Source organism: Trichomycterus rosablanca, chromosome 17, assembly GCF_030014385.1.
Source record: "Trichomycterus rosablanca isolate fTriRos1 chromosome 17, fTriRos1.hap1, whole genome shotgun sequence".
In the NCBI taxonomy this organism is placed as follows: Eukaryota; Metazoa; Chordata; class Actinopteri; order Siluriformes; family Trichomycteridae; genus Trichomycterus; species Trichomycterus rosablanca.
In genome coordinates, this window is record NC_086004.1 from 8,320,108 (window position 1) to 8,338,985 (window position 18,878).

General features: G+C 40.8%; 1 protein-coding gene across 1 annotated transcript in view; it reads left to right on the forward strand.

Moving 5' to 3' along the window:
• The first annotated feature begins 1,554 nt into the window (after nucleotides 1-1,554).
• The window catches only part of myo9aa (myosin IXAa), a 93,148-nt gene continuing 75,824 nt past the window's right edge, over nucleotides 1,555-18,878 (forward strand). The window contains exon 1 of the mRNA XM_063013353.1: nucleotides 1,555-2,397. Within this exon, the coding sequence (XP_062869423.1) occupies nucleotides 1,555-2,397 (843 nt within the window). The remainder of the gene's footprint in view (nucleotides 2,398-18,878) is intronic.

Below are 18,878 nucleotides of genomic sequence, written 5' to 3' on the forward strand. Positions count from 1 at the left end.
ATGTCAAGGATGAATTAAAAGCTTTTGGATAGTAATTGAGTTTTGTTTCTTTTTGAGCTTAGAAAGTTCAATACATGATTCATTTGAGTGTATGTAAGTTTTTACAGGTAAAATTATCATCTTACATTTTGTGAATAGTAACCTGTGTGTGTGTGTGTGTGTGTGTGTGTGTGTGTGTGTGTGTGTGTGTGTGTGTGTGTGTGTGTGTGTGTGTGTGTGTGTGTGTGTGTTCGTGTGTGTGTGTGTGAAAGAAGAAGGCAGCTGCTTATCTTGGCAGTCAGTGTCTTTTCTGTGTTCTGTACAGAGCTGATAGTAAGCCAGTGTGTGTTTAAAGCCAGAATGTGCTCATTTGTGTGTGCTGATAGAAGCTGCTTTACAAGTTCATTTTCATCACTTACAACACAGCCTGTTTATGTTTGCTTCATAATGGAAGCTAAAAATGATAAAGTAAAAAAAAAATCACTGTATGATTAACAGAAACTGTGCTGTAGTAAAGAAGGTTTGTGTTTGCCTTTGGTTCTTGTTAGACCATTTATTTCCTATAGTGTTAAATCAAATTTCTGATCCATTAATACATTTTTAAGCTATTTTGGGAACTGACTGAAGACAGCTTTGAAGCATGCCATCATCACACTTTTCATGTATGCATAAATTAGTTAAAGAGTCGACTTAGTAGCCACTCAGATGGTGCAGCGGTAAAACACACACTGAACTCCAGAGCTGGGATCTTGAATACATCGTATCGAATCTCATCTCTGCCTTCCGGCTGGGCTGAGCGGCCACATGAACAACAATTGGCCTGTTGTTTAGATAGGGGTGGGATATTAAAAGCCGGATAGGGTCTCTCTCTCTCATAACTAATGCAATTACGACCTCTGCTGGCTGATTGATGGTGCCTGCACAGAGACGGGAAAAGAGTGCTGTCAGGGTGTGTCTCTCCGTACACAGTGCCGATCCGCATTGCACTCTTCAAAGTGTAGGTGACAAAATGCATACGGCTGCTGCCGTTCTCCTCAATCAGAGCGGGGATCGGCATTGGTGGAGAGGAAGCATGACGCAATAAGGCAATTGGACGCTCTAAAAGTAGGGAGAAAAGGGGAGAAAATGCATAAAGAAAAAAAAGAAAAAGACTCGACTTAGTTATTGCAAGGATCTTATCAGAAGGTGCTTAAAGCATCATCAGATAATCGGAGTTAAATCGGAAAAAATAATACAAACGATACATTATTTTGCATGTCAACACATTGTAAAATGTGTTGGCTATCGTGATTTTAGTGGAAAAATGTCTAAATTCAGGATACAATGGAGAAAATGAGAGAAAAAAAAACTAAATAGAGCACTCATGGACAAAGAAAAGTATGAATAAGACTTATTTAAATGTTTTTTTCTAGATCTTGTGCAGATATTCTGTGTGATTAGTTCAGATGTCATATCCATTAGGCAAAATTGTTCTTACATGTTTTTGTTTGTTTGCTTGCAGTGGTGATGTCTTGAAGCAGTCCATAGGCCTTTTCTGAAGCACGTTAGAGTGCTAATGGGCTGCACGGCTCCAACATGAGCATTCGTGATGTTGGCGGGCGGCGCCGCTTCGAGGATGCCGAGCTTACGCTGCGCGTGTACCCGGGGGCCATCGCAGAGGGCACTATTTACTGCCCCATCTTGGCCCGCAAGGAAACGACAGCCGCCGAGGTTATTGAGCAGGTGATTGGCCGGCTGCAGCTGGATCGCACAAAATGCTATGTGCTGGCGGAGGTGAAAGAGTTTGGCGGCGAGGAATGGATCCTGAACCCGAGTGACAGCCCAGCTCAGCGGATGATGCTTTGGCCACGTGCCGCTTTAGAGAACTTCTTGGGCAGTGAGGACTACCGCTTTTTGCTGCGAGAGAAGAATGTTGATGGTTCCATCCACTATGGAAGCGTGGCCATGTGGCTGCAGGTAACTGAAGAGCGTCGGCGTATGGTAGAGCGTGGCCTGCTTCCCCCGCCACAACTCCAGCACCATGACGATCTCTGCAAACTGCCTGACCTGAGTGAAAAGACACTGCTGGAGAACTTGCGCGCTCGCTTCAAGCAGGAAAAGATTTACACGTATGTGGGTAGCATCCTCGTTGCCATAAACCCCTTTAAGTTTTTACCAGTGTACAACCCCAAATACGTCAAGATGTACGACAACCACCAGTTAGGGAAGCTGGAACCACATATCTATGCTGTGGCTGATGTGGCATACCATGCCATGCTGAGGCGAAAGCTCAACCAGTGCATCGTTATCTCCGGGGAGAGCGGCTCAGGGAAGACGCAAAGCACCAACTTTCTTATCCATCATCTTACAGCACTCAGTCAGAAGGGATTTGCCAGCGGTGTGGAGCAAATCATTCTTGGAGCCGGGCCGGTGTTGGAGGTAAGATAAACTTGAAGATTTTTTCTTTATGTTAATCCATCAGTGGTTGTTCTACCAAGGAATGCTTAATGTCATGAGATTGCCTCTATGGAACTATAAGGTGGATTTTTGTGAACTAATGAACTAAATTTGTGGTTGTCGAGTAGATTTTTGGCTGAACTATTTGTCATTTATAGCAATTTTAAATCGTATAGGTTTGTATTGCTTGTTTGTGTTGATTGGTAGCAAAATCTGTGTTTTATCTGTGCTGCGATTGCTATATTTATAAAGTAGAATCAATTATTTTTAATTACGTTACACTAAGTGATCTGTGGCAGCATCAAACCAGTTAAAGATGGTACATTAGGCACGTATGCATGAACGTATGCACTTGGTCCACTCCCTGTGGCACATGAAAGAAATGCCTGCTAATGTAGGAGTTACCTTTCCAAACAGTGCCATGATATAGCTTTTACACTGGCCCAGTTTAGACCTTCTTGATGTAATTCAACTGTTTTAGACATGAATGTTGTTTACAACTACTATTCAAACCAGATTTGCATCTTGAATTGAGATATGATCGCTGCTTCAAATGGGTTTATGTGTTTACTTTGATTTTAATCAACCACTGTCCTGGACATGGTCGTGGCAGGCCTATTTAAGTTGGCGCGTTAGCATTAGAAGTTTCAGGAGAAACTGCCCTGTGGAATGTTTGTCTATGGGTTCAGGTATGTAGTTTATTGTCATGCTTATGCTTAGGTGTTACATTTTCTTAATGTTTCTTCTGCTGCTAATCTTGGCTTGCCAATCACAAGCAGCTGATAACAGTCATGACAATAACATTTTCTTTTCCTCATATTTCACAGAAACCAACCTACCCATGTTAAAAAAAAAAAAGTAACTTATGTATGTTTGCTGTCTCTCTCATAATATGCCATACTAGTGTTATATCGAACAATAAAATTATAGCTTTAGAAGCATTTTGTTTACACCTGTGAACCGAAGTTATAAATAGTGAAAGAACAAATCAAACTGGGATCACTCATGGTCAGCTGTCCACATATATCCCCCCCCTTTTCACCTATGTACTCTTCACAGGCACCTCTCTCTTCCAGGCAGGGTCCTTACACAGCGTCTGAAGACCCCACCCACATAGTCCGGTCATCCCGCCCTAGCAGAACCGTGTCTGCTGCAGGCGCTGCCAGTTATGCCTGCTAGATGGCGCCCAGCCGACCGTTGGCAATGCCGAGTTTCGAACCGAGAAGTTCAGAATCTCAGCGCTGGTGTGCTAGCAGAATATCCCGCTGTGCCACCTGGGCGTGTCCACATATATTTCTATAACGTTTCTTAATACTGACTGTAAAAAATCCAAACAACACTGTTCTTTTTATGAACGTTTATTATAAGTGCCTGTTTACTTTTAGAAATTATTAATGTAACCTTTTGGTGCCGTTAACACATCCTGCTTAAAGAAAAAAGACATTTACAATTAGGACTCAGTGGACCTACTTCAAGTTGAAGTTCAAATGAGATCAGCAGTGAGTGCTTAGTCAGAAAGGTAAAGTTTAAGCTCTGGGGTTAATCACCAACCCGAGGCAATATTGAGTGCTTTTTGAGTGGATAGAACTTGCCTTAATTGTTTGCACGGTGAGATTGCTTATCTCTCTCTTACTGATTAATGTGACCCCTGGAGGGGTGTAACACGGAGGCCGCAGTTTCGTGTGTAGCTCTGGCCTTTTTCACTCGTACAGCAGGTGACATATTTGTCACTCCTCCCTGTCACTGCCCTACCAAAGTCTACAGCATACACTGATTATCTCATTGTGTTAAAATAACTAATAATTGTCACAAACGTGAGTCACTCTCAGCTGTGCAGTTTTATAATATTAAACCTGTGTGAGTTTCACCATGCCAGAGTGCTCTGTGGAGCGACTTATTCCTGTTTTACTTTGTCTGTCCGTTTTACCTCTGACTTACTGTTCTCAGGCAGAGCAGTTGCAAAATTTTCATATTAATTGTTGGAATTTCACAAGGGCTTGGTAAAGCCTTTAATCCAAATGCTTTGCCATATCCTGGCAACCCTGCTATTTTGGAAACGTACAGAAAATATCCTGTCCAACCACTTGACGCTGCACTAGCCTGTCATTTTGTAGATTGTTTAAAGAAATGAACCAGACAGAAAACAACAAAAGTATTGTATTTTAGTTTGTGCATTATTTTAAATATAAAGCTGTTTAAATAAAGCACTGAGAGAACACTATTTAAGTCTTCAATATTTTTGATGTTTTACCCCTACATCATCCTTGCTAGGATCGCGGCTGGTCCGGCTTACTTGTAGTCACTGGGCGCAATGCAATATCCCACCCCGGACAGGACACCGATCCATCACAAGGCCTCGGCCATGCCTACTTCCTCAGACATAGGCAATTTTGTCTTTATGTAGATGCCTGACCGGCCAGTAGCATCACTGAGAATTCAAACCCTGGATTTAAACACTGAGGCTTCCCTTTGTAGCCACAATTTTCTGTAAAATAGGTACCACTACAACTTCGAATCCTGGGTTTCAACACTGGGAGTTTGAACCCAGTTTACCGCTGTGCCTATTTAAAGCTAAACAAAGAAGACATTTACAAAGATTACTGATAAATTATTCATTTTACAGTCTTTGAAAAATCTTTTAGGCAGGAGTAGAGGGATGGTCTGAAACAGAAAAAGAAATCGGGGCAATACATTCATTTTTATAACATTAATTCTGGCTATGAATGACAAGGGCAGAGACCTCCATCTCTGTAAGTCCAACTTAAGCTTATCAAGTAATGGAGAGAAATTGCTGTCAAAGAGGGAGGGTAAGGTACGAGTAATATTTATACCAAGGTACTTAAATCCAGAAGGGGCAAATTTAAAAGGAATAGATGATTGAGTAAGAAACATAATTAAAAATATTTGTATCTAGTATAAGCGAGTAAACTTTGAGGTGAGAGCTGATATGTTGATCCCAACTGTTACTTAATTCTTTATGAATTATGCTTTGTGCTCTAATCTCAACATCCTGTTAGTTAGTATAGAACAAAATCTGTAACATTTCTCAGGTGTCCTTGGTTTAGGATCTGAGAACGTTACAGATGAGCTGCAAGCTTTGTCTTAGTTCACTCGTGATTGCTCACACAGTGCTGGATTAAGATGTATTTCAGTTCCTTGCCGATATATTTAGTATAGAAAATAGAGGTGTCGACACGAGCTTATCTAGTCAGAACGGTTGCTGGCATTCTTGCCGGTCAGTCTGAATTCTCAGGGTGTTTTTGTGTGGTTTTCTTCCAACTCCATGCACAGCTGGATCTTTTCTCTGGGCTTAAACTGGGTTTGACTATTTTAAGACCACCCACCATTCAGTTCTCTGTATAGACATTTAAGAGGCTAGAGATCTTTATATTTATAAATAAATACATTGACAGTAAATGATGGTCTGGTGTGAGTCTTCTGTTATTTAATGAATGAATGGGGTCACAGGCGTCTTTGTTGGTGTTGCTTTTTATAACTGTTTTGAATCATTGACCCAACGTTTCACAAAATCTTATGGTAGGTTGTGAATGCTTTTGTTTGCATCTTGTATTTTGCACTCTCAAAGTCTCTGTGAATCTTATTCTTGTTTCTCACTCTGCCTTTTCTTTCTGGTGAATGAAGTAAAATCAGAAACATTGCTGTTGGAAATAGTAATGTGAGGGTGTTTTAAAACATGTTATTCTTTTCATATTTATAGTGCTCACACCTCAATAGATTTGAAATGAAATTGCTTGGTTATTAAATTATTGTTCCACTTCAGCAAAGTCTCAGAATTTACGAGCCTTTTTAATGCTTCTACATTATCATGCACAGTACTTACCTGTGGCTTTAACCCCCAGTGTATGATCATATACCTGGATTGGACAGGCTGGTTCTCTTTTGTAATTAGTGGTTAAGTTTGGTGGTATTATGTAAGTGAGCTAATATAATAAAAATACCTTCTGTTTATTTATTATTTTTATAGTGTTATTTTCAACAGTTTAGTATAACTTGTCCTCCATCCCTGCTTTAAATGTATTCTACACACCAAGGCTTGACGTCATGTAAACAGGACAAAGGCTCATGTTTTATTTGGCTTATTAACACTACAAAGGCAGACTTTAGGAGACAAAAGAGCATTGTATGTTTTTATCTATGTTTCTATGTTGCCCAAATCACAGGGTGCTACTAGCTCTATTCCATTCATAGCGTGTATCCTATTGACACATTTGTATTAAAAGAATTTCAGTGTTGCTGCTGCTTGATACGTGTGGTAGAATAACAGGTTCTAGGTGAGAGAAAACTTTGAAAGTGTAATGGTGGTGTTCTTTAAGCTATAGATACAGTCTTTTTGTACAAATAGGTGTAGTGTGGTAGCTGTTTTTGTTTTTATACCAACATTGCACAATCACTCCCAAATTCACGTGTTTAATCATTAACAAGCTACTCAGTTAGCATATGCAATTACATAACGTACTTAAACTGTACCTCATGCTCAATAAGTTTAAAGACTCTGGCCGTGCAGTTCAAATTGGGTTAAATCGGACAATTATGCATAACGTTTACCAAATAATATCTCATTTTGTCTGATTTCTTTAGCTTACAAGATTCAAACAAGCCTGTAAAATGCTCTAGGGTAGGATCTGGCCTGCTGTTAAACAGCTCTAATCTAGTTGATTTCCATAAGCCTCTTCTTTGTGTAAATTGTTGATAAATGTTGTAACTTGTGCTGTTTTAGCTTTTAACCCCCTAGTCCTTGATTTGTTTTGATGCTGCCAAAACACAGATGTTCTGGACGGATAAGCCTGCGTTTAGGATTGTGAATCACATCACAGCCATATTTTGTAAGATTCTGTAATTAGTGTTTATCCTAGCCATTACCGTTGATACTTTTTTATCCATGCTAGGATAGGGTGCTTTCCGAGTGACTGCACATGGTGGTTTTAGCACTTAGACAGCAAAGACCAGTAACCACTCTGAATAAACTCTTTATAAAGCTCTCATGCTCTGTATGAAACCACTCTATATTCACTATAAAATGCAGAACTTATATAGCCACGCCTAAAAGGAATGTTGATGAAGTTCCTCAGCAGACAGTGTCCAGGTGTTGTGGACTTGTCCCTAATCCATTGTCTTGATTGAATGGGACATGACCTATATCATGACTTTGTATTACAGGATCAGGTTTGTACGATGAGATATGACTGTCAGTGCACAATGATGAGCAAAACTTATTATAGTATGTATAGTAGTGTGATATTGTTTACATAGATTATAAATTCTGTTCTTTTGATTAGTGCAGCAATTCTGGGAGCTTCAGGTGGGATGTGTTTCACCAAAGCCTACTTCTGCCACCTTGTTAAGACAGCTAATGCCATGCATATGCCTGTCAAATAGGGCTTGAAGTTCTTCCACACACCTGTTATCTAGCTTTCTTTTACAAGTAGCATTCCAAGCGTTAAGCAATACACACTTTTCTACATCAGATATAGTTTAAACAATTGCAAAATATTATTCCAAGTCATGTAGTGTTTGTCAAAGTTGATAAAAATGGTGTTGTAAAATATTTAAGGATTGGCCATAGATTAATTTCTGCACACTTCGAAGGAATGAGGGCTGTGGTAAACCGTTGCCTTCTGAAATGCACAAAAATCCATGTTGGATGAAACTTTATTTACATACAGGTGTTTTATAAGCACATTCTGCTGAGCATGAGATGTGTTTTGAAAAGCATTCAAGTGACCATGTTTAAATGTATAAATTCAGCGTTCATGCACTGAATACCTCACTATTGCTGCACTATTACTAGCCTCAGTTCAGCTGGCTTTATTGTGACGATCTAAATTGTAGAACTTCATATGTCGGATATGCAAATTAATAACCACTTCATTATAATGATCGCATCATTAGTGACCCATTGACACTAATGAATACTTGACTTCTTGAGTACTCATGCCCACTCCAATAGCGCATTTGTTTGCGTTGGCTACGCTTACACTCAACCCTGAGTCTCATTTCTGTTCTTCCTGTCCATCCTTTCTTGACTTACTTCGGCATGTGACTGATTGAACTGTGCTTTTTTTGGTCTGAAAGAGGATCGGTGTTACAGCCTTGCTAAGAATAAAGATCGTGTCTTTCAGGAATGTTGCCTGTGGCATAGCAAATGACTTATGAACTGTACACAACAAAGACCTGCAAGGGAGGCAGCAGCAGCTATGTGATTGTTTCTTGGATTCACTCCTCCCTCATTACAGCCTTCGTGGAATTTTTTTTTGCCCCTGTTAAATTACTTCTTGTACATGACGTGTTGCATAAATACACACATACATATATACACTATATGGGCAAAAATATTAGGACACGTACACCTACATACACCTCTACAGTTTTATGACGTCTCATACTAAATCCATTGGTATCAATATGGAGTTGGTACAACCCGTTAAAATACCCCATAGCATTATCCCTCCATACCAAACTTTACAGTTGGCACAATGCAGTCAGACAGGTAACATTCACCTGACACTTGCCAAACCCAAACTCGTCCATCAGACTGGCAGATAGAGTAGTGTGAGCCATTACTCCACAGAACACGTCTCTGCTGCTCCAGAGTTCAGTGCTGGCGTGCTTTACACCACTCCCTTTGGCACTTGGCATTGAGGGTTGAATTTTTATGAACTGACTTCAGTTTGTTTTTAATTTAATTGGGGTGGCACAATGGCTCAGTTGGTAGCACTGTCATCTCACAGCAGGAAGGTCCTGGGTTCGATTCTTAGGTGGGCAGAGCCAGGTCCTTTCTGTGCGGAGTTTGCATGTTCTCTCCGTGTCTGCATGGGTTTCCACCGGGAGCTCCGGTTTCCTCCCACAGTTCAAAGAAGTGCAATTGAGGTGAATTGGATCGACTGTATATTTTGTGTGTGGCACTTCTTTGTAGGTTATATTTGTTGTTATAAATCAGCTATCATTCCTGTGCAGGGCGGATCTGGGTCACATGCTACGCCTATATATAACAGTAAAATATTTGCCTCCTGTTGTTTGCCCTGGCATGGTCTCCGGTGTGTGTGGGTCGAGAGTGCAGTGAGGGAGATATATTTAGTCCTCAGCAGGAGAGGAGAGGGATTCCCCCTGTGTTTGCCTTGCTGTCACTAAGCTAATCAGATAGAGGTTAATTCTAGGAGCTTCAGGTGGGATGTTTTTCAGCAAAGTCAAACCTTGTTAAGACAGCTAATGCCATGTAGTTTTTCCACACACCTGTTATCTAGCTTTCTTTTACAAGTAGCATTCCAAGCGTTAAGCAATACACACTTTTCTACATCAGATATAGTTTAAACAATTACAAAATATTATTCCAAGTCATGTAGTGTTTGTCAAAGTTGGGAAAAATGATGTCCTAAAATATTTAGGGATTGGCCATAGATTAATTTCTGCACACTTTGAAGGAATGAGGGCTGTGGTAAACAGTTGCCTTCTGAAATGCACAAAAAAGCATTCCAAAGTAAACCTTGCTGTATGTGGGATTGAATAAAACAGCTGTAGCAGAGAGAGATAGTGTAGATCCAGATGCCTCCCTTACAAAATCCATCATAAAACGTGTAATCTGTGATAGTTTTACCATGACAGATTCAAGACTTTATTTTAATACGGCACTGTGTCTTGTACTGACTTTTTAATGCCCTATTAAGGATTAATAAGGATAAGTTATAGCTGATAACGTCAAAAATAAAGACTGACCTTCTTGATAGACCTTCTTATTTAACAAACTGTAGCAGACAAGTCAAAGAGAATTATGTGCAACGATAAAGTGTATAAGATTTGCCAGCAAACGCTTTGCCCAGATTCCTTCCCTGTGAGTAAAAAGTATCAAGAAATAATAAGCTTAGAAAATAGTTCAAGAGGAAAAAAGAGCTTTAACATTGAGTTTAAGAATTAATATTCTTTTTTTTGCCTTAATGAGTTTTACTTAAAAATCTGTGCTGTTTCACTGAAGAGAAAGTTGATCTCTCATATTTATCCGGTTATATAAGCTGATTACACCCTCATCTGTTTACAAACTTAATAGTTAGATACACTGACGAGGCATAACATTATGACCACTGACAGGTGAAGTGAATAACACTGATTATCTCTTCATCACGGCACCTGTTAGTGGGTGGGATATATTAGGCAACAGGTGAACATTTTATCCTCAAAGTTGATGTGTTAGAAGCAGGAAAAATGGCCAGACGACTGGGTCAGAGCATCTCCAAACCTCCAACGGTCTGCAGTGGTCAGTATCTATCAAAAGTGGTCCAAGGAAGGAACAGTGCTAAACCGGCGACAGGGACAAGGCTTATTGATGCATGTGGGGGGCCGAGGCTGGCCCGTGTGGTCCGATCCAACAGACGAGCTACTGTAGCTCAAACTGCTGAAGAAGTTAATGCTGGTTCTGATAGAAAGGTGTCAGAATACACAGAGCATCACAGTGCAAAAGGGGGACCAACACTATAAGGAAGGTGGTCATAATGTTATGCCTGATCGGTGTATATACAATGTAACCATAAGTATGTGGATACTTGTCTATGAGGTTGTTTGATGTCCTATGATGTTGAGTGAAATGTCATTATCAAAATTGTAGTAGTATGAAAATGTTTCAGCTGTAAATAACTACAGTATTAGAATCGTGCACTGTGACTAATAGTGCTAAATATCTATTTGCCCTTTGCTTGTTACTTTAAGCTTCACACCCGAATCCAACAGAGTGCCTTTAGGATGTGTTAGAGCAGAAAATTTACAGCAGGAATGTGTAGCTGACGAACCTGCAGCAGTTGCAACGCAAACATGTCAACAAAATATCAAAGGAATGTTTTAACACCTTATAGGGGCTTTTTCTTCAGTCTATTTTTGCATTTTTCTTTTTTTTCTAAAATCTAGTCTTATCCAGTTACCCTGGTTATATCTCCATATATACTTCCACTGCTGCACGCCCCTGTTTCAGGAGAAAATTAGGGAGAGGACTCCTACCTACAACTCCTACAGTTGTGATCCTGGCTTGTGAGGGTTCATGTGAACACTTTAGAGGCTGAGAATCTATGCTTTTAGACAGTACAGTAGTGTCTATATTTGGCCTATATTACCTCTAGATACACTGATCAGCCATAACATTAAAACCACCTCCTTGTATCTACACTCACTGTCCATTTTATTAGCTCCACTTACCATATAGAAGCACTTTGTAGTTCTACAATTACTGACTGTAGTCAATCTTTGTTAGCCCGCTTTTACCCTGTTCTTCAATGGTCAGGACCCCCACAGAGCAGGTATTATTTAGGTGGTGGATCATTCTCAGCACTGCAGTGACACTGACATGGTGGTGGTGTGTTAGTGTGTGTTGTGCTGGTATGAGTGGATCAGACACAGCAGCACTGCTGGAGTTTTTAAATACCGTGTCCACTCACTGTCCACTCTATTAGACACTCCTACCTAGCTGGTCCACCTTGTAGATGTAAAGTCAGAGACGATCGCTAATCTATTGCTGCTGTTTGAGTTGGTCATCTTCTAGACCTTCATCAGTGGTCACAGGACGCTGCCCATGGGGCACTGTTGGCTGGATATTTTTGGTTGGTGGACTATTCTCAGTCCAGCAGTGACGGCGAGGTGTTTAAAAACTCCAGCAGTGCTGCTGTGTCTGATCCACTCATACCAGCACAACACACACTAACACACCACCACCATGTCAGTGTCACTGCAGTGCTGAGAATGATCCACCACCTAAATAATACCTGCTCTGTGGTGGTGGTCCTGATCATTGAAGAACAGTATGAAAGGGGGCTAACAAAGCATGCAGAGAAACAGATGGACTACAGTCAGTAATTGTAGAACTACAAAGTGCTTCTATATGGTAAGTGGAGCTGATAAAATGGACAGTGAGTGTAGAAACAAGGAGGTGGTTTTAATGTTATGGCTGATCGGTGTATGTGTAAGATAAAATAATATATTATATTTTCTGGACTCACAATGCAGTCTGTGGAGAAAATGTTTCTGTTTTATGAGAACCTGTTTTTTTTTTTTTTTTTTCCCCATTTGCAGCAGAATAAAATTTTGATCAGTGCATCGATAGTGTTTTGTGAGCGTCCAGCACACATCAGGAGCTGAACCACCTACGATTCTCATCACTATCTTTTTCTGTGTTCATGTAACTCCATCTCCTCGTCCACGCCTAACAGCAGGCAGCCTAGCATTTGCTTTTTCAGCATAACGGCCTCAGCCGCTGCGGGAAAGGATGGGCCTACCATGCTCAATATTGCTGCACTGTTTTCAAAAGAGGACTCTTGGCCTTACAAACACTTGCGGAGAGTGAGGTTTATGTTCAGCAGGTTAGAGCTCTCTCGCTCTCTTCACCAGTGTTTTTATTTTACACTTGTTCTCATTCTCTGGGTTCCAGACCATTGAACACACAAGACTTCTTCCTAGCAAAATTACTTGGTAGTTTTAACAGCAATTATAATGCATTTATAAACAATACACCATTGCTTATCACAGTGGAAAAAAAGTGTTAGGCATTCAATACGTTATTTTTATTTATTCTTAATAAATGCTATATGCTGATCATGGTTGCTGTGGGTCTGGCAATGCAGGACACAGAACCTGTACATTGCTGGGCATTACATACATAGTTGCTTGCACCTGAGGGCATTTAAGAGTAGCCAATCCCCTTCAACAAGTTTTTGGGAGGTGGGAGGAAACTAAAGTACTTCAGGAAACATGTGGACATGGAGAAAATGTTTAAACTGGGGTGTTAACAATTAACTGATTAATTAATAATATATCAACTCTTAAGCAGTGTTTGATTACCACTGTCGGTTAAGGTAATTTCAGTTAATTTTAGTACAAAGCTGCCACTGTCATATATGTACAGTGTATCACAAAAGTGAGTACACCCCTCACATTTCTGCAGATATTTAAGTATATCTTTTCATGGGACAACACTGACAAAATGACACTTTGACACAATGAAAAGTAGTCTGTGTGCAGCTTATATAACAGTGTAAATTTATTCTTCCCTCAAAATAACTCAATATACAGCCATTAATGTCTAAACCACCGGCAACAAAAGTGAGTACACCCCTTAGTGAAAGTTCCTGAAGTGTCAATATTTTGTGTGGCCACCATTATTTCCCAGAACTGCCTTAACTCTCCTGGGCACGGAGTTTACCAGAGCTTCACAGGTTGCCACTGGAATGCTTTTCCACTCCTCCATGACGACATCACGGAGCTGGCGGATATTCGAGACTTTGCGCTCCTCCACCTTCCGCTTGAGGATGCCCCAAAGATGTTCTATTGGGTTTAGGTCTGGAGACATGCTTGGCCAGTCCATCACCTTTACCCTCAGCCTCTTCAATAAAGCAGTGGTCGTCTTAGAGGTGTGTTTGGGGTCATTATCATGCTGGAACACTGCCCTGCGACCCAGTTTCCGGAGGGAGGGGATCATGCTCTGCTTCAGTATTTCACAGTACATATTGGAGTTCATGTGCCCCTCAATGAAATGTAACTCCCCAACACCTGCAGCACTCATGCAGCCCCAGACCATGGCATTCCCACCACCATGCTTGACTGTAGGCATGACACACTTATCTTTGTACTCCTCACCTGATTGCCGCCACACATGCTTGAGACCATCTGAACCAAACAAATTAATCTTGGTCTCATCAGACCATAGGACATGGTTCCAGTAATCCATGTCCTTTGTTGACATGTCTTCAGCAAACTGTTTGCGGGCTTTCTTGTGTAGAGACTTCAGAAGAGGCTTCCTTCTGGGGTGACAGCCATGCAGACCAATTTGATGTAGTGTGCGGCGTATGGTCTGAGCACTGACAGGCTGACCCCCCACCTTTTCAATCTCTGCAGCAATGCTGACAGCACTCCTGCGCCTATCTTTCAAAGACAGCAGTTGGATGTGACGCTGAGCACGTGCACTCAGCTTCTTTGAACGACCAACGCGAGGTCTGTTCTGAGTGGACCCTGCTCTTTTAAAACGCTGGATGATCTTGGCAACTGTGCTGCAGCTCAGTTTCAGGGTGTTGGCAATCTTCTTGTAGCCTTGGCCATCTTCATGTAGCGCAACAATTCATCTTTTAAGATCCTCAGAGAGTTCTTTGCCATGAGGTGCCATGTTGGAACTTTCAGTGACCAGTATGAGAGAGTGTGAGAGCTGTACTACTAAATTGAACACACCTGCTCCCTATGCACACCTGAGACCTAGTAACACTAACAAATCACATGACATTTTGGAGGGAAAATGACAAGCAGTGCTCAATTTGGACATTTAGGGGTGTAGTCTCTTAGGGGTGTACTCACTTTTGTTGCCGGTGGTTTAGACATTAATGGCTGTATATTGAGTTATTTTGAGGGAAGAATAAATTTACACTGTTATATAAGCTGCACACAGACTACTTTTCATTGTGTCAAAGTGTCATTTTGTCAGTGTTGTCCCATGAAAAGATATACTTAAATATCTGCAGAAATGTGAGGGGTGTACTCACTTTTGTGATACACTGTATATTTGACACCCTTAGCATGAATGCAGGCCACAGCATATGTTACCCAACGGTGTGTCTTGTCAAGAGGTGCACCGCCCTCATACTGTAATTATATTTACGCTACACACATTAACATTCACGTGTGCAGAGTTTATCAACAAGCACGATTTGGAGATTTTGCCTGATGCCCCAACATAAAGGTTGGCTCTTGATTGGCATATTTAGCTTTAATAGACTTTCTTTGTTTAAATGATCAACTCCAAATGTTAAACCTGCTCTTATCTTAACACTTTAGTATGTTACTGTTCTACAGTACTGTCATTTACAGGTGTTTCTTTCAGAGTTGGCATTGTTGGTTTAAATCCAAGTTTATTAAGATTCTTGTGCTGTCTGGGATTCACACTACGTGGGTTGGATCCCGGGCAAAGCTCACATATACAGAAGGTGCGTTGTGTTACAAGAACCTAGTAATTGGCTTCACATATTATACTCGCGTATCATTGCAACCCTTAGTGTTTAATAAATAGGAGGGTTGCATCAGGAAGGGCATTTGGCGGCCGCTCAGGTAGCGCAGCGGTAAAAACACATGCTAGCGCACCATAGCTGGGATTTCAAACACATCGTGTTGAATCTCAGCTCTGCCGTCCGACTGGACTGAGCGGCCACATGAACAACGATTGGCTTGTTGTTCATATGAGGGTGGGGTATTAAGCCGGACAGGGACTCCTCGTAACTGATGCACTACGACCTCTGCTGGCTGATTGATGCCGCCTGCACAGAGGCGGGGAAAAAGTACGGATCAGGGTGTGTCTCTCAGTACACAAGGCTGATTCGCATATATGCACTCGCCTAGTGTAGGTGACAAAATGCTGCACACGTGTCAGAGGGGGGGTTAGCTTTGTTCTCCTCAAATCAGAGCAGGGGTCGGCATTAGTGGAGAGAAAGAGTGGCGCAATCGGGCAATTGGACGCGCTAAGAAAGGTGGGGAGAAAAAGGGGAAGAAATGCATAAATATATTTATAAAGGAAGGGCATTTGGCATAAAAATGGTGTCATCAAACGCAAATACTGTGCCATAACAGGAGCAGCTGAATAGAATCATTCATTTAGTAAGCAACAAACTGAACAGTGAATTATAATCATTAAACAAAATCCAAACTATCAACTTATTCACATGTTTTTTTAATGAGTTGACCAAATGGATCAAATAGTAACTAATCAGGGAGCTCTGATCACTGTAGTGGACCCCTAGTTTACATCAAATCCATCCAGCAGTATCAGAGATTTGTTCTTGCAATCTCTCATCTCATGCAGCTTTGATTTGCTACTTTGTTTGTTCCTAGCACATCTCAGACCTGTTATGTAGCATTCTTTTGTCTTACAGTATTACACTGTTACGTGAAAAGGCAAACTAAACCCATGATCTTTCTTTATACACATGAATACAATAGTATCATATTTAGGATTTGATATGTAGAAATGAAAATGTAACTCTTTAGACAATCTGCAACTGTCTTGTGTATTGGAATGTGTGCTGTGGTGTACGCTGTGAGAAAGGAAAATATACACTGCTGGATTGTTTTCGTTGGCCGGATTTCAGCGATGCCTTCACTTAGCTTGAGTAGTATTAGTCTGAGTCCTAGACAGTATTCTAGTCATAGGCTTTTTCTCCCTTGAAAGCTCAGTTTACAAATATGACCATGGCCACTTTAATGTGTCTTCAATGTGATCATTTCAGAGAGGGTTATTTTATGTAACATTTTCTTTTAGTCCTGTCTTTTCATGGTTGTGTTTTAACACTGCTTATTGTACCACCTGATTTTTCTCAACTGTCTGGCCTTGCTTTCCTCTTCTTGCATGTGGGGGAGAGCTCGAGGCCATGGCTGTACATTCAGTACCGTACAGACTGATTTTATAATTTTTATTTTGTCAGTAGATAATAGGCTTAAAGTACTCATGCTGTAAAACACTTAAAAGCTGCTAGTCTTCACACAAATATTATATTTCAGGTGTGTCAGGAGTCTAATCTGTAATGTCAACAGTAAAACAGTGTCTGTGAACAGCCTCTAATTTTTTATTTATCTTTTTTTTTTTTTTTTTTTTTTTTTGCATTTTCTCCCAATTTTTCCCTTTTTTTTTTAAGCGTGTCCAATTGCCCGATTGCGCCATGCTTCCTCTCCACCAATGCCGATCCCTGCTCTGATTGAGGAGAACGAAGCTAACCCACGCCCCCTCCGACACGTGGGCAGCATGCCGTATGCATTTTATCACCTGCACACTGACGAGTGTAGTGCAGCTCAGCGTTGTTTACGGAGAGACACACCCTGAGAGCACTCTTTTCTCATCTCTGTGCAGGCGCCATCAGTCAGCCAGCAGAGACCCCATCCGGCTTAGTCCCGCCCATCTCTGAACAACAGGCCAATCGTTGTTCATGTGGCCGCTCAGCCTTAGACGATACGATGTATTCGAGATCCCAGCTCTGGTTCCAGCGTGTGTTTTTACTGCTGCGCCACCTGAGCGGCCTTGATTTATCTTTTAAATTAGATTTTATGTCATTTAATTAAGGAGGTGGACAAATAATGCTATTTAAGTTACAACTAAAGACAGATTTGTTTATTTAGCTTGCAATAAAAGTCCATTAATAATCATTTTCATTAATCACAGATTTCTCCTGGTCAGAGTCCATTGCAGAATAACAATAATTAATAATAATAAAAGTCAAAAATACTAATTTTATAGTGTCACGCAAACAGCCCCTAAGCAACCCAAAAATGTCTTGGAAAATAGACACAATCACGCAAACAACTTGAAACAGTGCATGTGTTTCCATCCGTGTGTGTCTGTGTGGTTGCCTGCATGAGTGTGTGTATGAGTCAGTGTGTGTGTGTGTGTGAAAAGCTGATGTTTTAAACAGTACAGCTCATTCAGCAAGGTACTGCTGACTAATGGCTGTGCAACAGAGCAGCTCTGAAATGCCTTTACACCCACAGCCACATTACACACACAAACACAAAAACACAGAGGGTGGGATTGGTATGTGCTTTCTTCCTTCCACTTCCACATGAACTCCTCAGTGAGTGCAGATCGTTGCTGCTAATATAAAATCTTTCCTGGCTGAGGGAATTTCGAGACTTTAAAGTCACATGGTGTATTCATTGTTTAATTATTTAAGCTCTCTGCATTTATGAGTGGTACAGTAAATCAGTATATCATGAGGTACCTTGTTGCTTCCTAATTCTGTACTGTTATAGATAAAACAAATACACACACACACGCACACACACACGCACACACACGCACACGCACATTTGCTTCTTCAGTTGGTTTGGTACACCCCTAAATACCCATTATTATTTTAAAAATGGTATTGGTTACATTGTAAAGAAAAAAACCTCAACTTTCTGAATAGATTTGATCACACTTCATTACATGTTGTTATAACGTGATTGGCTGTGTCTGAGTGGGTCACATGGGTGTGCCTGTAGCCCTGCAGTGGAATGTTGGTGCCCCTGTCCAGGGTATTTCTGCCTTGTGCCCAGTGTTTCCTGGTGGAATGGGCCTCACCATAACTCTGACCAGGATAAAGTTGCTGATAAATACAACCTGTAGTTTGTATCAGTTTGACTAGTAGCATTCATTTTCATAGGTAAAAACGCAGTGTAATCAGAATTGAAAAAAAGGCTGTTTATATTTACTGTGTGAAATAGACATAAACCTTTACTCATAAACATGGAACCTTTTATTGTACCATTTGTATAAATAAACAAAGAAATATGACCGCTTTTAGCAGCCCACCTGCTGCTAGTGTGTTCAGGGGTGTGGAGGGGTGTGTGTCTGTGTAAAAACTTCTCCCAGGCCTGGAGACAAGGACTTTCGTACACTGCTGAAGTGTGTTTGTTTGTTTATTAGGATTTTAACGTCATGTTTTACACTTTGGTTACATTCATGA